This window comes from Nicotiana attenuata, chromosome 2, assembly GCF_001879085.1.
Source record: "Nicotiana attenuata strain UT chromosome 2, NIATTr2, whole genome shotgun sequence".
Taxonomy (NCBI): Eukaryota; Viridiplantae; Streptophyta; class Magnoliopsida; order Solanales; family Solanaceae; genus Nicotiana; species Nicotiana attenuata.
In genome coordinates this window covers 18,272,001-18,296,298 of record NC_031990.1, presented here as the reverse complement: position 1 = coordinate 18,296,298, position 24,298 = coordinate 18,272,001, and the positions used below count along the sequence as shown (strand labels likewise).

Below are 24,298 nucleotides of genomic sequence, written 5' to 3'. Positions count from 1 at the left end.
AGAATACAGAGGCGAAGCTAGAGAGAGAGAGAGAGAAAAAGCCCCCCTTTCTTGAAAGACTCCTCCCCTATATATAGTTATGAAATTCTCACTATAGGTGAATACAAACTCGCACGACGTCTGCATTCGTCGTTCCCTGAGCGTCGTTCTCTGTTACGTCGGGCATTGTAAGTACGGGGTTGTGGAGCAAACCGTGTCGTCCTTCACCATCTCGTCGCTTAGGCGAGTTCTTGGTCAAACCGACTGCAGCGATCAGATTTTGACCAATACAACTATCACGAGTAAACTTTTTTTTTGAGAGATCGCCTTATGGTGGAATATGTATTTTTGTTACACTCAATGCTATTATAATAATAATGTGATATGTCTAAGAATTTAAACAATTCATGATTTTGATTCTTTGATCTGTCTTTACCTAGTACTATTTTTTTTTTTTTGACAACAGGGAATATATTTATATTAAACTAGAGAATATTGTCTATAGCTAGGAGTGGCAAACAGGCGGGTCGGGTCAGATCCGATATGGTTCGGGTTGAAAGCGGATAATGAAAAATGGATCAATTATCGGGCGATGTGCACAGATAGCCACTAACAACTTATGTCTTTATTTTAAAGCCAGCGTTTTAAATGTCTTTAGTCTTTAGCCACTGGTTTAATAAACTTTAACTGCTCGGACAAAAATACCCTTCTGCTCATGTCCTTAACTTCAGGACTTCAGGACTACATGTCCTTAACTTTTGAACTTGAAACTCTAAGTTCAGGACTTCAGGACTACATGTCCTTAACTTTTGAACTTGGAACTCTAAGTTCAGGACTTCAAGGTTACATGTCCTTAAGTTTTGAACTTGGAACTCAAACTTCAAGACCAAGCGTCCTTAACTTTTGAACTTGTAAGTCAAAGTTAAGGACCTATTGTCCATAACTTTTGAACTTGTAACCGTAAGTTAAGTACTGCTTGTCCTTAACTTTTGAACGTGTAACTGTAAGTTAAGGACTGTCTGTCCTTAACTTTTGAACTTTAAACTCAAAGTTAAGGACTGCATGTCCTTAAGTTTTGAACTTGAAACAATAACTTAAGGACGGCATGTCCTTAAGTTTTGAACTTGAAACAATAACTTAAGGACTGCATGTCCTTAAGTTTTGAACTTGAAAACTATAAGTTAAGGACTGCCTGTCCTTAACTTTTGAAACTGAAACTCAAAGTTAAGGACTGCCTGTCCTTAACTTTAGAACTTGGAAATCAAAGTTAAGGACCTATTGTCCTTAAGTTTTGAACTTGTAACTGATGTCTGTCCTTAACTTTTGAACTTGAAAATTAAAGTTAAAAGATTTAAATTTGGGAGAGTCTGCGACATTATTCTTTGGCTATGAATTGAAATCATTATTTTTGTTTCTTTTATTCTGTGCTTTCCAACTGAACCATGCAAGGAGAGCAGAAGGTCTACACCCTACTTATAAAGTTCTGTTACTAACTTTTGAACCATGAATATTGAAAAATTCTGTTAAAGAGCTTTTGTCTTTTAATGAATGCTTACAAGCGATGTGCATTAGAATGACTGTGTAGATAGGCTCCGCCACCTCAACATAATGCAACAGTTATGGAGAAGGCACGGAGAGAGAGAAACAAGGGTTTGGGAAGAAAAGCAAGGGAAGAAAGGGTAAAAATGTCTTTTCATATTAATTTTAATAGGGCAGTGGCTATTTTTGTTCAACATTAGAATTGCTGGATAAAAAATAAATACCACCTTAAATAGTGGCTACACCATGCCATTTCTACTCAATTATCCAACCTGGCCCATTTTTCATACGGATAAAAAAGGATTAACCGGCGGATAATATGAGTAACCATATTACTCATGACTACTTGCATATGATCACTTTTGGGAGAATTCTTAGTCTCCCTAACTTGAGGAACCCCCAATTTGAGGCTTTACAAATATAAAAGTTAGACCCATTGGATATTGGTTATCCATTTCCTAAACGGATAATATGGTTCTTATCCATAATTGACCTGTTTTTAAAAAGTTCATTCTCCAAATCATTTTTCAATGAATAATATGGGTGGTTAACTGTTTTCTTTTAACCATTTTGTCATCCCTATCCATAGCATTACAGGACTAGTAGTATTTTCCTTCCTGTACTACTTCTAATTCAACACATTAGCGATAGTTAGTTTTGTACCTTATTTATTATATTATAAATATAAAATATTGTGACTATACCATTACATTAACGTGTATCTCCTTCTTGTATAATGCACCACCTACTAAAATGCAGGTAAAAATAGTACGGTCTAGCTAGTTTTCGGACTGGTCATTTAAAAATAGCCAGCGTTTACTAAGTCAAATGAAAAATAGCCACTATTTTGCTGCAACAGAGACCGGTCCGGCATAATATACAGGAGTTCGGTGCACCTGTGTATGAACTTCCAGCATATTATACTGGACCGGTATACTTTGCTGGAACTCCAGTATATTATGCTTGAGTTCTAGTGTACTTATGCTGGAACTCCATCATATTATGCTGGCGTATTTTCCGGGTTTTGAACAGTGTTTTCGCTCAGATTTATCTTTACATGAAAAATGGCTAAATTTCTATTACTTTTGAAACTGGACTATTTTTGAACGACCACTTGTAAATTTGACTATTTTTGAATTTTCAAAATGCAGTGTAGTAATATAAAAAATGTCAAAATATAGAATAAATTAGCTCTCATTATGCGAGATGTTGCCAGTGATTGTTAGAAATGACTCCTTACAAGTTACAAGGAACTTGTTTGTTAACATGATGTTGCCAGTTCGTTTTGAAAAATAACGAAGTCTTTATCTAATTGAGTATATAAAACAAATTAATTTACTATTCCAATTTCCACAATATCTCTTGGCACTTCCAATTCTATTCTCGAGTGTGTTGCAATCTGATTAGCTTGAAAAGAGTCTATTGAAAGAACAAACTTTACAAAATCAAAGTCGTAAACAAATTGATTCAAATAAGTTTTAGCGAATAAGAGAAAAGAAGCATGAAGTGACTTAAATAATTATCCATCACTTTCATCTATAATTACTTACCTCAACCAAATTCCTAAAAAATATTAAAAAGTATGTGATTCATGATTGGTAGCAAACTGACAACAACTAGTTAAAAAGATCTACATATCATTAATATTAATAAGAATGTAATAATTATTTGAATTACATATTTTATATCTAATAGAAAAAAATATAGGGGGCTAAAGCAAGAACTTTAATGGTCTAGGGGTGGAACCGCCCTTGATAATCCACACGCATGCTTTCTTATCAAATACACTTTGACTAATCACCCTCGAACACAAACTTGCAGAATAAACAAACAAACTGTGGAAGCCTATTCGGCTGCAACATATTCCACTCTCATCTTTTCAATATCCTTCAACCCAAAATGTGGCTCAGATGGGAATACAAACACCGTAGAAGCTGCAACTGAAGGTTGAAAGCCAGCTGAATATCGTACCGAGGTCAATGTAATTTTAGGAAGCTGCTGAAAACCTGAGGCAAGTGGTACAAGCTTGTAACTAAGTATGTGCTCAGACTTTGGCAAAATAGAAGTTGTATCATTATGAGGCCCTGATAAAACAAAACTCTGTGAATCTGCCAACGAATATTTGACCTCCTGAAGAAACTGTGTTCTGTTGGTAACTTTAACGGAGTATGTAAATGGATTTCCAAGAATAGCATGAGGAGGACAATCTAAACTCACGATCAGTGGAGGTTGCTCCACATTTACATCAGGAAGACTGTGTTTTGTTAGAACTGCAGATGCTGTGCTACAAGAACCTGATGTTTCTCCATCTCCATGATCCCTTCTCCATCTCAAACACACAATACCCATGTTTAGTTTAGGAAGATTAACCTCAGGAGTGACAGCAAAAACCTGTTTAAACTCTTCTCCTGCCACAAGCAGCACAGGTTCTACTGGGTCCTCACTCTTACTTTTCACATCACAGGTGCTAGCATCAACTGCATCAACAGACATTGACAACAAGCGCAAAGGTACTTCTGTGCAATTCTTAGCACTAACAACTAGTATACTTGTTTCCTTCAAAGGCAGAGATGGTGTTTGGTCAGAATCAGAAGCTGGCTTCGTCTTTGACAGCAGAAGTGGTTCTCTTCGAAACGGCAACATAAAGCGATGGCTCATTACAACAGCAGTCTTACCTTCAATTTGCAAGCTTTTGTGCACATGAGCTCTCTGTGAGCTAACTTCCGGACTTTGAGGAAAGTAACCCAGTGACACGTAAAGCATGATAGGTTTAGGACGATTCCATCTAATTTCTAATTTGCAGGACCAGGAGTCCCCCTCATTCAAAAATGGGACAGAAATCAATCCAAAAGAGGGCTGGATTTTTCGAATGTTATCTGAATTAGCGAGATCTTCAGATTCTCGTCCAGATACTCCAACAAGCTCTACATGGAGATTATCTGTTGAAAAAGATTCTGCCTCCCTTGGACTAAGCAAGCCACCACCTCTTGTATCAACAAGGTTAATTTTCAACTCACCAGAGTGGACATTGTGGCCCTTTGAGGTGATAATCACAGGAACAGTAAAGCTCTCCCCGACCAATGCCGGGCCAGAAGAATCCAACTTTAGATCCACTTGTGGGTCTGGTTCTTCAACTTGGACGGCCTTCTGACCAGAGAAAGCCAGACCAGGATCCTTCATTGGTATAGTTTGCACTATATCTTCAAACTTCCAGAGCGGTAAATCATTCATGGAGGCAGGACTTTCAGCTCGGCAACATATTGTAAAATGTTGGCCCCATCTAGCAGTCACATATATGCATTCCAGCTTTCCGCTTTGCTCTACATCGTTCAAATGTTATCTCACTTTTAGGTGCAATACAATGATATATGTTAATTAAAAACTGGGATGGATAGCAGAGTATTATATATAAAATGGATAAAATTCAGTCCCTCCTCAGTGAAATATTCAGTTTTGATCAATGGTGGTCCAGCTGGACTTTTCTCGCCTCAGAGGGTCTTAGACAAGGAGATCCCTGCTCTCTCTTCTTGGTTATATAGGGAATGAAAGGAGTAAGCAAGCTGCTGGATAAAGCAGTACACTGGCTGTGGATTAAAGTTTTCAGTGTGCAAAAGAGCTGGAGATAATGTAGTAGTGTCACATTTGGTATAAGCTGCCGACACTTAAGTCTCTAATTTTCTTTGGTGCAGAAAAGTCAGAAGTGCTTTATTTGAATCTTATTTTGCTTAACTATGAGGCTATTCCAGGGCTTCTAGAAAATATGAGCAAGAGTATTATTTCATTTTTGAATCTTCTTACTTAATAAAAAATGCCAACAGTGATGCAGCGTTCTGGAGATTGGTCATAAAAGCTAAATATGGACAAGAAGTTCATTGGTGCACAAAACCTTACTCATCTCAGTATGGAGTTAGTCTTTGGCAAAGCATAAGCAAATGATGGGTAGAGTTCAGCTCCAAGACCCCCTTTAAAGTGGAAAATGGAGGGTGCGTTAGCTTTTGGGGTGACAAATAGTGAGGTAATTCTCCATTGAAAGTTACATTCCCCAATTTATTTCAGTTAGTAAAGCATCTACAAGCTACAATCATGCAGTGCAGGGAAAGCAAAGCTAGATTGGCTTGGAAGCTGCCAATTAATTCTGGGACAAGAAGATGAGGAGCATGCTACCTCAACCTAAGCACGTACTTCAGGTCACTGTGAAAGTAAGATAAAGGATATTCCACAAGATATATGCTTAGTTAGTTAATTATTCGGGCGGATATTCTTTCAATGGGATCAGCTGAATACATTCAGTTTGATGTGTTCTCCAGTCAAACCTGAAATAGTTCAAGCTTGGAGTTGCAACAAGTGAAAAGAGTAAGTAGCCAGCTTACCAGGTTTCACGTCATATGTGAGCCGCAGCCATTTGTTTGTGCGAAGTTCCAGGGTGGGAGCTGTCTCCACCCGACGACCAGGTTGCAAACAGGATATTGCAGCTAAATGGGATCTTTGAGCATTTACAATGACAAAGTTACACTCCGACTGATTAAATTGGATTTCTAATTGATCAATCTCAACATTGAGAGGCAATTGAGATAGAAGGGATAGGGTAATCACTGTTTCTGCACCAGGCTTAACTACTTGTTCATGAAAAGCAACTGAAGCAAGAAGTACTGCTCTGAGGGGACTGACAAGATCAATCTCAAGATAAAGGGGATTATCAGCTGTTACTTTGAGGTTACTGTCTTCTTCAGTAGCTGCACTTTCTGATTCTCCTCTGATAACTGAAAACACTTCCTTGTGTATTATTTCTCTTTGAGCAAGACTTGCAGGCCCAGCTGGGCCACAGTCTCTTTGCCCAGCTGCATTAGTAGGTGCCGGCAGAGCAGCCATTTCAAGAGAGTACTCTGTGAAATCTTTCACAGAAGCAGTTTTCTTTGAGCAGTCTCTAAGGTAACCCAAGACATTCCATAACAAAGTAACCCAGCCCTCCTGTCGATAAAGACTAGCAACATTCTCAAAAACCTCTTTTGCATTACTATATTCACCTATTGCAAAATATTCTCTAGCCATTTGGAAGCCACAGTAGGCAGCCATCCGAGAGGCTTTATCATTGTTGTATGCCTCAAAAGATTTCTTTAGGAGAGCAATAATTTCATAGGAGTCCTGGAATCTCTTTCCTTCAGCCAGAGCATAATGGACGTAGTCTTCATCACTAAGACTGCAAAAGTATATGGAGAGAACAGCAGGAAAATAATTAAATTGGAGGAGTGAGACAACAAAAATTCATGAACTAATTTACTACAAGAAAATCACCATACTCACGATTGCATAACAAATGTGTCTCCAAGCTCCAGTAGTTTTGCAAACTGGCCAACATAAGCAGCAGCTATCACAGATTCAGCATTCCCATCAGTCTCACCAGCAGTCTCAGACATAGATAGTGCAAGTTCGAGAGAGGAACTCTTTTCCTTCAAGTAATGAGCTGCTAGCTGTTTTAAGTAAAGTAGATAAACAAGCATATGAATAGAGTCGTATGGTTCTTGGCCTATAGTAATAAACCAGGTAAAGTAATATATACAAAGATATAAAAGAAGTTAGTTCTGCCACTGATGGGGCTTTATACAAGCAACATTTAAAGATTGAAACATGGTTGCTGCCAGCTTATTTAGTGAAAGCATGCCAAAACTGCTCCTTGAGGCCTAAAGTCGATGGATCCCATCTCCCCATTCATTGTCATCTTAGTGAGCAAGATAGATAAAATCAAGAAACTAGGAGGTTATTGTCATTAGAAATTGAAAATATTCAACTTTATTAAGTCAACTTTTGTCCAACAATGACACCATTCTAACAAGAAACTGGCGGAACCTGCATCTGATATGGGGAAAAGCAGCATGGCACAGTGGAAAGGAAGTTCCATACTGCTTGGTCCTAGTTTCTCAAATTAGGACGACTCCTGCCTGATACTCCTGTCTGATACTCACAGTAATGCCTGGCAAATGGCATTTGTGTTCAGTGTTCCATTAGCTTTTGACACTTGACAGTGGAGGAGTTAACTAAAGGGAAAACACTTCAAGATTTGAAAACTTTTCTGCAAAGGAAGCGCTTCAAGAAGATGATTCAAATGCAGTGGGCAGAGGATATTCTGGGGGAATCACGTTATGAGCTACAAAGAAGTTGTAGATAAAACTAGACGACAAAATGGATTAAGGATGTAATCATTATCTATCTGCATATAAAATGATAGTTTGACAGGTTGCAGTGTTCTCGCTTCTCCACTACCCAGAACTAGGGCTTAAGGTTTTTGTTGAATAAAGTAGAAACCCAGTAAGTTGTTTGTGTCAGTAGTTAGACCAGAGTCGTGTCAAAGAAAGCATCACATTAAATAGATAAATTGACAGAATATAAGGAATCATCAATTTTTGATACTCTCATCAAAAGCAGAGGAAATTAAGTGCCTAAACAATAACGGAATGAAATTAAACTATTTGCTGAAGACAAAAATGACTAGTAATGTGGCTTAGGGGTTAGAGAGGTTATCGTTATCATTAAAGTAGATATCAAAAGGTGCCAGTTGGAGAAAAGAGTTGGTTAAATAGATACGACATGCCAACACAAAAACATAGAGTCGTAACTGACCCAAAAACACAGGATAAAGAAATCCAGAGTTTAACTAGAGCCTAGAGGAAACACACTACAGAAAAGATCGAATTTAGTTCAAGGATGACGACTTGATCATTAGTAAATAAAAGCTACTTCATGAAAAAAATAACTAGTATTTGAAAAATGGGGAACTGCAAAGCACATGAATACCTTGAGATTTTAATGACTTTACTGGAGCGCTGCTGATACATGTTTGTGAATTCAGAAGCTATTTGATGAACAAGTATAAGCAGCAGTACTTTATCGACTGTAAGAAATTTATATGTCCAAAACGCTTTACTTTTATGTTTCTTCTAATTGGGTATTTAATGAAGGACGATATGCCGATGGCTTCTAATCATTTCCTCTAATGGGTTGGTGAGAAGAATTGCTATCTCTACTTTCATTACCTTAATTACTTAAAAATTCTTCCTGAAATGTCAAGGACTTGAGACGTCTTGTAACAAGTGTCTGTATGATGGGAACCTTTCTGGAAAGATGATCACCAAGAAAGGTATCTGGGATAGTTGGAAAGTAGCTTAAGGTTATTTTCATCTTCCCTCTTACATAGTTGTGAATTGAGAGCCTAATGTTAAATTTAAAAGCAAAGGTTAATCTGTTCTCATCCGCTCTTTCCTACTTACTCTATTGATTGACATTCCAACAAAAATGTCGTTTTGACCAAAAGGAAAAGTAATCTTCAAGGTAGCAAATCCTATCTCCATATGCACCGCTCGGTAGGTGTGTGACATTATGATAAAGAAAGGTGACAAAAGGAGACGAGATAGACCCAAAATCACATGGAGGGAGCTGGACAAAAAGACTCCTTTTTTTAAGAAGCAATTTTATTGTCTCAAAACACTTAATCTCACAGATCAATGTAAACTTAGTTAAAAATACACGATGAAAGTAAAGAATTCATAGACGATACTTGGGATTAAGTCTTGTGGTTACACTTATATTAGATCCCTTGTTTTCGATGAGTCTTTTCGTTCTGATAGAGAATTGAATCTCTGTGTAAGGATAAGTGGGAGATTGAGAAGACCACTAGTTTTGAAGACCACTATGAAAAGGGTCTGAAAAGAGCGGAATAGAAACACAAGATTCATATAGCCTACCCCAACTAGTTCGATGGAGGCATAGTTGATTGACCATTTGGTTCACTAATCAACAAGTGAACCACAATGAATGAATAGCTTGAGAGAGAACGCTTTCCAACCTGGAAGTAATAAGCTGAATGAAATTCCCACTCAGTTGCTCTATCAGTAGCATCTGAACCCAAAGGGGATACATGCTGAGCAGTGACAGAGCTCGTCTCCAGTAATTCAGCAAACACTAGAAATTGCCGGCTTAGCCATTCCCAGTGAAGGAAAATAACTTCTGGTGCTCCAACAAGCTTCCTGTAAGAAGCATAGTGCTGGCGGAACCAGGCAATTGCTTCTACGAGTTTCCCACCATGCAGCAACAACGTAGAAATCTTGAAATGCAACTGGTCTGCCACACTTTTGATCTCAATCAGCCTTTGAATAGGAGGCAATCTGGTTGATGTTGCAACCATCTGTATCATTTATAGATATCTATTTATATGAATTAAAAGATGCAAATAATGCAAAAAGTAAACAGATGCAACAGTTTAAGGCTTAACAAAAATTAATCTACTGCAACTCAGGCAAGCTGCTAAGTTTTTTCCTATTAAAGGTACTATCACTGTCATGAGCAATAGCAAAGTCTTGTTCACATAGAAGTTGAAACAGGTATTTACAATTCATCCACACTGTTGTGCAACTACACTTAAGAGAAGATACCTGGGCAACTATAATGAAGCAAGAGAAAGGAAACACACTTATCTATTACAGTCAGCTATTTCCACTACATGGATGAAAGGTCATTTCCTATAACGCAAGTTTGGGTGCTTTGGATTTTATTTGGATAAGATGGTTCCTTTGGATCCTTAAAGATAGCCAGACATACAAAGAAATAAAGGAACCACAATCAAGCAACAAAGTTGGTTCTAATGAAACATGCAAGCAAAGCTCTAACTACCGAAAGCAGCTAGTCACTGGTGGACAAGGATAACTGTACATTTAAAACTTCAACCAGAAATATATTAACACACGGATGAGAAAGAAACTGAAATAGTCTTTCAATTAATTTTCACCAAGATGAATCTCTTCAACATTATTAGAACCCACTCTAATGAAACCACATCAATGCAGGCCACTGAATAGAGGGGTTATGGAAGCGCCATCATTTTTTTAATCTTCCATCTATAGCCATTTGTAACTTTGACTATACTAAAGTCATCTTCTTAAACAAAGAAAAGAAAGAGCCAAAAGAAGCTAACACTCTGCCTTTAAAGTTCTTTATAATTCATGTCTTCGTAATGCAAATGTACCTTTGAAAGAGGTCTAAAATGCAGTAAGAATCTATACAGAAATGGCTTGAAATTCTACAGCACAAGCAGACAAACATAAATATACCTCTCGCACTGCATGATAGGCGTCCTCATATAGCCTTAATGCTTCAACCCAATCTCTACAGAATTCTGCATATACAGCAGCCTGTCACAATGTTAAGCAGAGCATAATCATGAAAGAAGCAAAATCCAGAGGAATAATGAAGACAACACAATAAGGGCACAGAAGGTAGCTTCTCAGCATTTAAATAATAACATGAGAAATGATAATGAAATACTCTCATCTTTTTATTTTTTGAGGAATAAAATAACAACAACAACAACAACAACAACCCAGTAAAATCCCATTAGTGGGGTCTGGGGAGGGTAGTGTGTACGCAGACCTTACCCCTACCCCGAACAAGTTTTAAGTAAGGCGGAAATCATACTACAAGGACAACACATTAAGCACTACTAAACGTCAAAGAGAACCCTTACTTTGAAACAACATCGAATATTCAGCTCGGCAGAATGAAAGTTTTTCTTTTCAATACGTGCTTTAATTCTTCTTCCTTCATCCTTGTAATAAGAGTTAGCCAATTCTGAGAATGTGCTTCCCAACCTGCAATAGGTATCTCAAATTACAAACACCACCAGATTCTATAAATCAAATTTAGATAAAGCATGACGAAAGAATTCCATGCCTGATCAAGGATTGTTTGAGCTCTGATTCGCTTGAAACAAAGATGATAAGATACTTAGAGTCCAGTTCTGCACGCTTTCTGAGAGCAATCATACGGTCTTCACTCAGATCATCTGTCTCAAAGAAGCATCACAAGTGGGTTAAATCCCTAAATTTGTGGGGAAAAGGAAGAAGAACAGAAGAAGGATGTCTTAGATAAATCCCTCTCCACCAAGCAAGAAATTGCGAGCCAACTTAGGTATAGTTTAATCATTCTACTTGTTCTTTACCCAAATTTCAGTGATCTCTCTGACTCAAGCACCAATGGAGAGGAAAAAAGAATTACAACCCATAACAAGGAAATTTCCAATTATCAGGACTGAATGCCACTGAGTGTGATGAAGCTCGAGAGGTCAAACCATAAGCAGAGCAAGTGTCGGAATCTTTTTTAAAAAAAGGAGAGCAAGTGTTATTTCCCTGTTCTTCTTAAAACTCTTCCATATGAAAACTTATGAGCTGATAATTAGATGGTACGTAGTCCATTCATGCAAGAAAGCCATAAAGCAAATAGACAGAGCAAAGTGTTAAAGACTCACCTTTAGAATTTGATGGAGCAACAACCACGACGACCAATTTAACGTTTCTTCCTCGTAACACAGCTCTGTTCATTTAGCACACAACCTTAAGAAACTCATTTTATGAATCATACATCCATAAATTTGAGAGAAGCAATTGTTAAAAGGACAAAAGAAGCCTACTTGAGGTTTTCGAGATCGGTGCAGACCTGAAGCCACTGAGCTGGATCACCAGATACGTGATCGGAGCTAAAAAGAGCGGCAACAACTGCTGGAACCCTAGTCCGATGTTTGAGAAGCCAATCTCTCTTTAGGATTCCGGCGACAGGTTGAGGCGGAGCAGAAGTATCCTTTGAAGGCTTAGCGATAATCGAGATCTTCGAGAAATCGGGCAATGCGAGAGCATTTATAGGAGGCTGTTCGGAGTGAAGGTGAGAAGTGATTGTCGCGTGAAGTTCTGGACAACCTACCAGAGATACTAATGCCACCGGCGGAGTTCGTAGTTCTTCTGGATACTCTTCCATTGATTTTTGTGATGCTTTGATTTTGATGCGGCGGGAATGCACAGTGGTTGAGAATGGTGAAGAACTCCGGCAATTGCTATCGGAGCTGATTTTCTGGTTCGTTGATGAGATCTTGGGAAGAGACGGGGAGTTCTTGGACCGAGTTTGGGGACTCGGCTGGGTTTGACTCGCGTTGATTTCAGTTGGGAGTTGGGGACTTGGAAAGATGATTTAGATGTTGGATTCTTCGGTTGGGCCGGCCCACGTAAAGATAGGCCAGCCCAATAAAGACTCTCAGTCTGTTTTGAAGATTTCTGGGTTCGTTTGGTTGGGGAAGTGCACGGTTAGCCACTAATAACACATGAATTTACTTTTAAGTCACTGTTTAAAATATCTTTAGTCTTTAGCCACTGCTTTAATAAACTTTATCTGCCCGGACGAAAACACCCTTCTGCTCATAAAAGTTCAAGACCAAGTGTCCTTAACTTTTGAACTTGCAACTTTAAGTTCAGGTCTTCAGGACTACATGTCCTTAACTTTTGAACTTGCAACTCTAAGTTCACGACTTCAGGGCTACATGTCCTTAACTTTTGAACTTGGAACTCGAAGTTCACGACCACCTGTCCTTAAGTTCTGTGCTTGTAACTCTAAGTTAAGGACTACTTGTCCTTAACTTTTGAACTTGTAAGTCTAAGTTCAGGACCTATTGTCCTTAACTTTTGAGCTTGTTAGTCTAAGTTCAGGACCAAGTGTCCTTAACTTTTGAACTTGTAACTGTAAGTTCAAGACCAAGTGTCCTTAACTTTTGAGCTTGTTAGTCTAAGTTCAGGACCAATTGTCCTTAACTTTTGAGCTTGTTGTCGCGCCCCCTTTTTGTCGCGAAATCGGGTTTATGACATTTTTGGTTGAGACAACTTGTTCCTTTTGGGAAAGGGGTTTGCATTTTGAAGAGTCGCCACCTAACGATTTAAGGTGCGTTAGGGCACCTAGGGGGTTCATTGATAACTACATTTGGTAACCAGAGACAGGGTAAGGGCTTGAAATTATCCTAAGGGGAAGGTGTTAGACACCCCTCATGATCCACCAGTGTGGTTCTCGGCCAAACAACTTTTGTGAATTTGTACAATTTAGCAAATAAAAAAGTATGACTCAGATAATAGGGGATTTAAGTTTTAGTACACGGATATTTGAAAAACAGTTAATGAAAAGCTAGATTTTGAAATGAATTACAATCTAAGCATATTTGTGAATGTAAAGAGGTATCCTAGGTTTGTTTATAATATGGATCACATCAATGCAATACCCGGTATGACACTTCTCAAAGAGGGGCTACACGTGGTATTAACGCACCGGTCATCATATCTATATCTACCCTTTCCCGCCTCATGAAGGTAATTAAAGCGAGGGTTGGTCTCGACCCCTACTGCATGCTGTTACCCGTCCCTTCCTATCAGTCCCGGAGGAATTTAGAACTCCTATTCTATAAAAGAGGGGGATTCTAGGCAGACCCTCAAGTTTAAAGGTAAAATACTAAGGCGACATATAATGAACAGATAGGACTTCAATTAAAGGGGAGCACGGAAGACAAATAAAAGGCTCAGATATACCTCCACACATAGTACACACAAACAACATGACTCATACACAATTAAGGTCTAAATTCATATCCTAAGCATGGTAGCAGAGTCAGATTTATTACATAACTCAGAGAGGAAGTCCTAATCAGGCTTGCCTACTTATTTTAAGCTTGTTAACCACTAAGCAGTAAACACAAAGAACGGTTTCCAGTTTTATAGAGGTTGATTACCTAAGGCTTGCCTAAGCGTAGGATAACGCACAACAATTACCAGAATTATTAAAAAAGTTTAGAAGTTATTTTTACCTAAAGCATGCTGTTCTAAATGTTGCAAAGATATACAGGGATTATGACCAGTTTCACTTAAACAGGATAATCAAACGTGAGATTGTTTTATGTCCTTTTCATGCATCAGTAATTTAACTAGGTGTGACTGAGCGAGTGTGAACGAGATCCTAAAACAGGGTATCTAACATGCACATATAAAAATGCAGAATGATTTCAGGATATGCAGAATTCCTAAAGCATGATTTCTAAATGCCCAGAAAGTTACAGCATGATTTCAGGATGTGCAGGAGCAACAGTTTTATGTTAATGCTATTATTTAGCCTAAAGCAGGATTTCTAAGTGATAAAATAATGTCAAATGAGATGCTAAAACAGTAAACCTAAGAACATGATATCTAATTCATGACATGCTTTAAATATGTTGGTCTTAGACATGGATTCTAATGCGCATATAGGAAATGTAAACCTAAGGCATGGTTTCTACCCATTGATGTTGATAACATATATAACTACCCTCCCCTTTTCACTAGCCAACCCCAATATTCGTTTACAACAAATTATTACAGACCAATATTGAAATGAATTACATAAGTAGAAAAATAAAATAAGAAGTTACACTATAGAGACTAAAAACGGGCCCCAGATTTCCAGAACCTCAATGCCAAGATTGTTTTCATAGCCCTTCTAATATCCGAGTGTGTCAGAGTTCCCTAGGGACCTCAAGGGATCCCGGGCAGTGCTCACACCCAGATTTCATAGCCAAGACAGAGTAAGTGCAGTGTGGAAAGGCCAGCTTTTGTGTGTCAAAGTTCAGAGGGAGCTCAAGGGTCCCAAGGCAAGGTTCACACAAAAGGGGCAGAATTTAGTGGCCTAAGAGTAGAGTGAGAGTGCTCGACATAGTTTTGAAAAGATTTAAGCAGGGAAACAGTTTGAAAAGAGACTTGTTTGAAATAGATTTTGTAAAACAACAGGGGGAGTTATTCAATAGGACATTTTTTGAAAAGAGAGTAGAGTAACAAGCAACAGTCCAAACACAGCACCCAAAACAAATTCATACATAACCAAGAAACATAGGGCCAAGGCAGGTTCAACAACCACAAACATGGGTAGTGGGATTTGGGGACACATAGGTCACATAGGTAAACACTTAGTTGCAGGAGCACTTAAGTATAGAATCAGCAATATGCTAAGGGGTTAGGGAACTTTAGAATTAAAACAGAATCATGTAACTTAAGGATAGCCAACTACTTTGCACAGAGAGGTTCATGCCAGAAATCAGAAAAACATAAGTAAGGAAGGGCTACATTGGGGTATACTAGGAGGGGAATAACATTCCATAAATATGATAAGTCTAAGGGAGGGGACAAATTCAGAAGCATGCTGATAAAGTGATGAAGTAGACATATTAGTTGCAAGTTGAACAACAAAACCATAAGTGATATCATACTAGAAACAGGATGAACTGAAGCAGTAAAAGAAACATATTATTTTTGAAACTTGAATTGAAATCAGAACATACCAGTAAATAAGATAGTAAACACAAAGTGAGGAGCAAGAGAGTAGAGTAATCAGCCTTGGGTTGCAGTCGGTTGACTTAGAACAATAGCAAGTAACAGGAGAAAAGAGAGCAGAAGAGTGTTTTTTTGTGTGAGAGAGAGTTTTTGAACCAATGTGTTCGTGTTTTTGTTTGCCCCCTTGTGTTAATGAAAGAGCATGTATATATAGTTTGAAACTAGGTAGAATAAGGGTAAGAATCAAAGTCATGCAGTAATTATGGAACTCAGAATCAATCAGTATAAAATCAATGTAAGTACTCCTCAATTAAGGGAGTTAACTTCAAACGGTAAAGACAAATAAGTTAAGAGATCACATAAGACTGTAACATAGCACATAAGGAAATATGTTCAGGCATAGTATGTATAGAACAAGTAATTAGGTTAGGTTCAGAAAATCTAATTAAGGAAAGTACATAAGAATCGATTGACAGCATAGTCGACCAAAAATAAGGCAAGAAAATATCTTAGAGGCTGAAAATCAGTAAGGAAATCATCACAAGAAATCAGTGAAAGGTACCAACTACAGGAAATTAGGGATTCAAATAGGGGTAGTACTGATTAAGGGGAGATTACCACAAGTCTCTATGCATACACGGAATAAACACATAATAGGCAAGAAGAGGCAAAAATCAGGAATCCTAATGAGCACAGTAGTACAAATAAGATAGAATCAGGGCTTCAACTAGAAAAAATAGCAATAATTAGAGGCATTGACGGAATAATCATAATATAAGCGGAAGAAGCAAAAATCAGAAAACCCAATGAACATAATAGGGTAAAATTACTGAAACTCAGAACGTTCATGAGAAACAAGCACACATACGAATTAAATCATCAGAGACAAACTCAGAACCCAGGATTAGGACCAAGGGACTTAGGGATTTAACATAATAAATCAGATAAAAAGAGGGAAAAACATGAATAAACATTTAAATGTAGTAAAAATTATAGAATAATACGAAAAATCAGAAGGAAAAGTCATTTTGAAAAGGGGTTAAGAAACCCTAGTTTGAAGATGAAAAGGCGCTTTTGAAAAATCGGAGAGATTCTTAAGAAAACAACAAAAATAACTCAAAATACACTCAGATCTATGGCAGATCTGAAGAGTCAAGAGATGAGTTAGGGTTTCAGAGAGAGATACCCCTGAGATGGAGAGATTCCGGCTTAGAGGCCATGGATCTGGCTGGAAAATAGAAAAATCTTACTCAAACGGGCCAAGGGTGGCCCGAGAACGGTGAGCACAAACCCTAGGTATGAGTCGAACGGCCATTGGTCCTTTGAGAGCCTTAGGGTAGCAATAATCCGGCATGGGGGGGGGGGGGAGCCATGGAGGCGAGGGGTGGTGGTGGAACCACCATTGATACCGGTGAGCCAACGACCGGCGAGTAGAAGCTTAGGTTTTAGCAGAGAGAGCTTGAGAGAATGAGAGATGTAACGGCGGGGAGAATGAGAGGGAAAATGAGGGTTTTGGGGGGGAGGGGGTAGTCTATTAGGTTAGTTAAGGTAAGGACGGATCTGGTCCGTTGATCAAAATTAATCAACGGCCCAGATTAAACAGGGATTGGGTCGGGTAGGATAGTGGATTGGGCCTTAGGGGTATAGGGCTGATTTAATCAGGTTTGGGTCTGGTTTAATTTAGGCTAGAATTGAAATAAAATTAGGCTATTTGTTAAATACCCAATTCAAATTAATTAAAATAATTTACAAAATAGCTAATAATTATATAAAATGAATTTCATGCACAGAAAATAATTAAAAATGACTATTTAATATTTTAAAATACAAATGATTAATTTCTAGTAAAAAAATAGTATAAAATCATATGCTTGGGCTATAATTGCAAAGTTATTGCAATTGTAGCCAAACGATGCCAATTTGGCTGATTACGGAATAATTTGGTTTAAATAGGACCATAAATAATAAAATAAATCAAGAAATGCTTTTGAAATCGCTTGTGATGCAATTCTGTAATTATTTATTGGAAATAAAATGCTGGGTAAATTAATAAAATATAGGAAAATTATGGAAAAATATCAATTGCTATTGATGCATGATTTTGAAGGTATACATGCAATTTAAAATATTTTTGGGAAAAATTGGGTATCAACAGCTGCCCCTCTTTACCCGGGAAGGATGAAAGAGTTGTCGGGTAAAGATATGATGGCCAATTTTGACCAAGCGAAACGGTTTGAAGAGTTTTAGGCCGCACCCTGGTTTCTGAGTTGCCTACATATCCCTGGTTTTACAGGAATCAGGCCATATGTAGTTCCGGATTCATCGGCGAAGTATACCGGTGAAGTCATCTCAAAAGCGGACGCAACATCTAGGGCTAGGTGAGTGAACGGTTTACGGGAATGGTGAGGTTTGATATGGCTGGGAAAACTGGAGCGGGGTCGCTCCTGCTGGGATAGCCGTTGCTCGCCGGGTTACCTGTAAATAGAAGCAATGCAAGCGTATATTGCATAATTTAAACATGATGCAAATTCCCGTCGGACCATGAATGTTGTCTTTGGACGGTTAGAAATGGCATCCTCAGACCATGATGTCCCGGGCCATGGGTTGTTTGGTGCAGGATTCGCAGGCCATGAAATGATGTTCTCGGGCTATGAGGATGGTGCCTCCGAACCATGACGCCTTTGAATAATGATATGCAAAAGATTGAAAGAGATCCTCAGGCCATGATATGGTGTTCTCGGGCCATGAAGATGGTCGAACGATGACGCCTTTGGACGAGTTGGCGATATTTTAGCCCATGAAGGATGCAGTAGTATGATGCGGACAAGACAGAGCTCAGTCTTGCGAATTGAAGGGCAGAGCTTTGCCCGTAAGAAAAGCGAGATAAATAGTGCTTGAGATAGCGCTTAGTTTCGAAGAAAATTGGAGGCGGAGCTTAGCCTCGAAAGGCAGGAAAGTAGCCTTATGCAAAGATGCGAATGCAGATGGAGGTAGAGCTTAACCTCGGAAGGCAGAATGGTAGCCTTACACAAGAATGCAGATGGAGACAGTGCTTAGTCTCGGAAGGCAGAATGGTAGCCTTATGCCAGTTGGAAGGCAGAATAGTAGCCTTATGCAATGCAAATGTAGATGGAGACAACGTTTAGTCTCGGAAGGCAGAATAGTAGCCTTATGCAAATTGGAAGGCAGAATGGTAGCCTTATGCGATACAGATGCAGAGGGAGACAACGTTTAGTCTCGGAAGGCAGAATAGTAGCCTTATGCAAGAAACAAAATAACAAATGACAGTAGAGTTTTCTTAGCTGATAGCAGATTGCGGCATTGTGGTTACTGGGAGCATTGTGACTACGAAGCATTACTGGTGTGTGCTGATAGCAAATGTTGGCAAGTGCAACGGTTCTGAGAACAATGTTTGTCCCCTGGGCGTACAGTATGTTTAAGGATTTCGCAATCCTAGTGCCTCTCCTGCTGCAGAATTTTGAGGGTCCTCCTCAAAATTCTGCCCCAGTTTGATGGGTTGACGTTTCTGACTGTTGCTCGTGCGGCGATCGGCTGAAATTACTTCGGAATTTTGAGGGTCCTCCTCAAAATTCTACCCCAGTTTCCAATTGCGGGGGGAAATGAAATTTTTATTGAATTGTGACCGAACCCATAGGGCTGCCTACGTATCCCCTCTTAAACGGGAATCAGGTCAGGCGTAGTTCAATTTACATCATATAAGGCTAGCCTAAAGATTACACATAGTAACGCTTGACTGCATCTGAATTGATCGGCTTTGGCCAGACTTCTCGTCCATTTCTGCAAGTATGAGGGCTCCTCCTGTCAAAACCCGGTGGACCATGTATGGACCCTGCCAGTTGGGAGAGAACTTCCCTTTGGCTTCGTCTTAATACGGAAAAATTTTCTTCAACACTAGCTGCCCCGGTGTGAACTGTCTTGGCTTGACTCTTTTTTTGAAGGCTCTGGACATTCTGTTCTGATAGAGTTGACCATGGCAAACTGCATTCATCCTCTTTCCATCTATAAGGGATAGTTGCTCATAACGACTTTTTACCCACTCTGCGTCGCCGAGCTCAGCTTCTTGTATGATCCTTAGGGAAGGAATTTCTACCTCAGCGGGAATGAAAACCTCTGTACCGTAAACCAGCATATAGGGGGTTTCCCCGGTTGATGTGCAGACTGTGGTGCGATACCCCAGTAGAGCAAATGATAACTTCTCGTGCCACTGTCTATGCTTCTCTATCATTTTCCTCAATATCTTCTTGATATTCTTGTTTGCGGCTTCTACAGCTCCATTCATCTGAGGTCTGTATGCTGTGGAATTCTTATGTTTGATCTTGAAAGTTCCGCACATAGCTTTTATCAAGTCGCTGTTGAGGTTGGAGCCATTATCAGTAATGATTGACTCTGGAATTCCGAATCGACAAACAATGCAGTCGCGGACAAAGTCTGCCACGACTTTCTTAGTCACTGCTTTGTAAGATGCTGCTTCGACCTATTTGGTGAAATAGTCGATGGTTACTAGGAAGAACCTGTGTCCGTTGGAAGCGGCAGGCTCGATTGGTCCAATAACATCCATTCCCAGGCGGCGAACGACCATGGTGAGCTTGTTGCGTTAAGCTCGTTTGGAGGTACCTTTATCATGTCTGCATGTATCTGACAGTGGTGGCATTTCAGGACATACTGGATGCAGTCCGTTTCCATAGTCATCCAAAAGTAACAAGCCCGGAGTATCTTCTTTGCTAAGACAAAACCGTTCATATGTGGACCGCAGGTCCCAGCATGAATTTCCTCTAGTAGCTTGGATGCTTCCTTTGCGTCGACACATCTTAATAATCCTAAATCAGGAGTCCTCCTATACAGGATTCCTCGTTGTGAAAGAAGTTGTTGGACAATCTCCAAAGTGTGTGTTTCTGAGTAGGATTTGCAAGCTCTGGGTACTCTCCTTGCCAAATATTCCTTGATATCATAAAACCAAGGCTTTTCGTCTGCTTCTTCTTCAACATGGGCACAGTAAGTTGGCTGATTATGGATTTTCACCGGAATGAGATCAATGAAATTCTTGTCTAGATGTTGTAACATAGATGATAGGGAAGCCAATGCATCGGCGAACTCATTCTGGATTCTGGGAACATGTTGGAATTCCGTCTTTGTGAACCTCTTTCTCAATTCCTGTAGGTGGTGCAAATACGGGAGTATCTTGGAATTCTTGGTTGCCCATTCTCCTCGTACCTAATGTATAAGTAAGACTAAATTTCCAATCACTAGCAGCTCTTGAACGTTCATGTCAATGGACATTTTGAGTCCTAAGATGCAGGCTTCATACTCGGCCATATTGTTGGTGCAGGGGAACCTGAGTTTGGCAGACACTGGATAATGCTGAACGGTTTCTGATATTAGGACTGCTCCAATGCCAACTCCTTTGAAGTTCGCTGCTCCATCGAAGAAAATTCTCCAACCGTCATAGGATTCCGCAATGTCTTCTCCTATGAATGATACCTCTTCATCAGGAAAATATGTTTTCAGGGGTTCGTATTCTCCATCCACGGGGTTTTCAGCAAGGTGGTTTGCCAGTGCCTTTTCCTTGACCGCTTTCTGAGTTACGTAAACAATGTCGAACTCACTCAACAGGATTTGCCACTTGGCTAGCTTGCCAGTGGGCATGGGCTTCTGAAAGATGTACTTCAAGGGATCCATTCTCGATATGAGATATGTAGTATAGGCACAAAAGTAATGTCTCAGCTTCTGAGCTACCCAAGTCAAAGCACAACAGGTGCGTTCTAATAGAGAATACCAGGCCTCGTACGGGGTGAACTTCTTGCTGAGATAATAAATGGCTTGCTCCTTCCTTCCTATTTCATCGTGCTGCCCCAGAACGCAGCCGAAAGCTCCATCTAACACTGCAAGGTAGAGTAATAAAGGTCTACCTGGCTCAGGCGGGACTAAGACTGGTGGTGTTGACAGGTACTCCTTGATTTTGTGAAAGGCCTTTTGGCAGTCATTGGTCCATTTGGTGGCGGCATCCTTCTTTAACATCTTGAAGATCGGCTCACAGATAACTGTAGGCTGTGCTATGAATCGACTGATGTAGTTAAGCCTCCCCAAGAAACTCATCACATCTTTCTTGTTCCTTGGCGGTGGTAGTTCTTGAATGGCTTTGACCTTCGACAGATCCAGTTCTATTCCTCGGCGGCTCACAATAAACCCAAGCAATTTCCCAGCAGGAACCCCAAATGCACACTTCGCGGGGTTTAATTTCATGTTGTATTTCCGCAGTCTATTGAAGAAATCTTCTAAGTGGTCAGTGGCCTTCTTGGACTTGACAATAACATCATCCACATATACCTCGATCTCCTTGTCATATCATGGAAGATGGTAGTCATGGCCCTCATGTAGGTGGCCCCTGTATTCTTCAGGCCGAATGGCATCATCTTGTAACAGTACACTCCCCACGGCGTAATGAAAGCCGTTTTCTCAGCATCTTCCTCGTCCTTCCAGATCTGATGATAACCAGCGAAGCAATCTACGAATGACTGTAGCTCATGCTTGGTGCAATTGTCAATCAGGATGTGTATATTTGGCAAAGGGAAGTCATCTTTCGGACTGGCCCGGTTGAGATCCCGGTAGTCGACACAGACTCTGACTTTCCCATCCTTCTTTGGCACTAGCACAATGTTGGCTAACCACATCGGGTATTCTACTACCTTGAGAACCTTACCGTTAATCTGCTTGGTGACTTCTTCCTTGATTTTCAAGCTCATATCAGGCTTGAACTTTCTGAGCTTTTGCTTTATCGGCGGACACATTGGATTGGTTGGCAATTTGTGAGCCACAATAGACATACTCAGACCAGTCATGTCATCATATGACCAGGCGAATATGTCCTCATACTCCTTTGGAAATTTTGTGTATTCTTTCTTCTCTCATGGCGACAGGTAAATGCTGATTCGCGTTTCCTTAACATTTTCTGAATCTCCCAGGTTGATAATTTCGGTCTCGTCCAGGTTGGACTTAGGTTTGTTCTCAAAATTCTCAACTTCTTTGACAATCTCGTCAAGTATGTCATCTTCCTCTGAATCCATGTCCGTTTGTTGCGTTGTCTTCATTGTATGTCACAGTCATTGGTTCATCAAGACAAGTAATAGTAATGCTGTATAGGTAAAGTAATGAGAGAAAACAATAGCAATAAATATTAATTCATAAGAAAAAATCAAAAATGCTTTTGATAAATTGAATAATTATTTTAAACATCGAAGATCTTATTTCGGGAATTGAAAAATGCGAAAAGAAAATCATTTAGTAAATAAGATAGTGAATAATGCTTGTTTTAGCCTTGCTACCCCGAGGCTCGTCGGGCTTTGGTTGCCCTGATGGTCCAATTTCTGAGATGTGCCCCTCTGCTCACAGCCTGTATGGAAGGGCCTTTCTCCCCTTCCTCCTCGAGAATAACGCAACAGTCCATATCACTGTCCTCTAGAAACAAGTTCTTCACTGCTGCAAGTGCTTCTTCTTCATCTGACCCATAAATAATGTCGGCCTGTTGGAAGGTCTGCTCCAGATGCGGTATTGGCTGCTCTAGTGGGTAGTAAGGACCGTGCCATGGTGGCGACCAGCTATTGAATTCTTCCCTGGTGTATTCATATCCCAAACCGAAGGTAGTGCCATGTTTCTTGAGTTTTATGGGTTTAGAGATTCCTTGGAGGTTCTTGCCGAGCCCTTTGCCAGGCTTGTGCCCATTCCAACTCAGTATGCTCTCGATTTTGCTATCCCACCATTTGTCTTTGTCGATAGCATTGACCCGTTCAATGTGGTGGTAAGTTTCTCCACCCAGCTTCCTTCTTCCCTCGATCGCCGGAATAGTCTGGCGACTGTATATAGGGTTGTTACCGTCGCCGTGAATGATCACTTCCTGGTGATTCCATTCGAACTTTACTGCCTGATGCAGCATTGACGCTACGGCCCCAGCAGCATGGATCCATGGCCGTCCCAGCAGCAAGTTGTAAGACGCTGGTACATCTATTACCTGGAAATCGACCTCGAACCAGGTTGGTCCCATCTGCAGGCATAGACTAATCTCACCAATGGTGGACCTCTGAGAACCATCGAAAGCTTTCACATTGATTGCTCCATCCTTTATCTCATGCAGCCCTTTACCCAACTTCTTGAGCGTTATCAGCGGACAAATGTTAAGACTGGACCCTCCATCGATCAGGATTCTGGTGATGAAATAATCTTCGCATTGCACGGTGATGTGCAGTGCTTTGTTGTGCCCCAGCCCTTCAGGTGGCAGCTCGTCCTCATGAAAGGTGATCTTATGGCTTTCCAGCACTTGTCCTACCATATTAGCCATTTCCCCGCTAGTGATGTTATTTGGTACGTACGCTTCATTCAGCACCTTCAATAAAGCATTCCTGTGCGTCTCCGAATTTTGCAGCAAAGAGAGAACGGATATTTGTATCGCCGTCTTGTTCAACTGGTCGATGACCGAATACTCCTTGGCCTGTACTTTCCTCCAAAGGTCGTCCGGACCTGTCTCAATGAGGGGTGGCCGATTGGAGGCCTGCTTGCTTGATTCAGCTAGATGTTCAAGGGTATAGACTCTACCAGTTCTTGTCATACCCTGTGCTGCGACA

At 40.0% G+C, this 24,298-nt stretch overlaps 1 protein-coding gene across 1 annotated transcript; it reads right to left on the bottom strand.

The window, feature by feature from the left end:
* LOC109244854 (trafficking protein particle complex subunit 11) lies at nucleotides 3,136-12,493 on the bottom strand. Its single transcript, XM_019412016.1, has 9 exons — nucleotides 11,972-12,493; nucleotides 11,810-11,874; nucleotides 11,236-11,347; nucleotides 11,030-11,153; nucleotides 10,617-10,697; nucleotides 9,356-9,694; nucleotides 6,820-6,986; nucleotides 5,889-6,715; nucleotides 3,136-4,838 (listed from the first exon to the last, which is right to left on the bottom strand). The coding sequence occupies exons 1-9, from the start codon at nucleotides 12,310-12,312 to the stop codon at nucleotides 3,364-3,366; spliced, it is 3,531 nt and encodes a 1,176-aa protein (XP_019267561.1). The 5' UTR covers nucleotides 12,313-12,493; the 3' UTR covers nucleotides 3,136-3,363.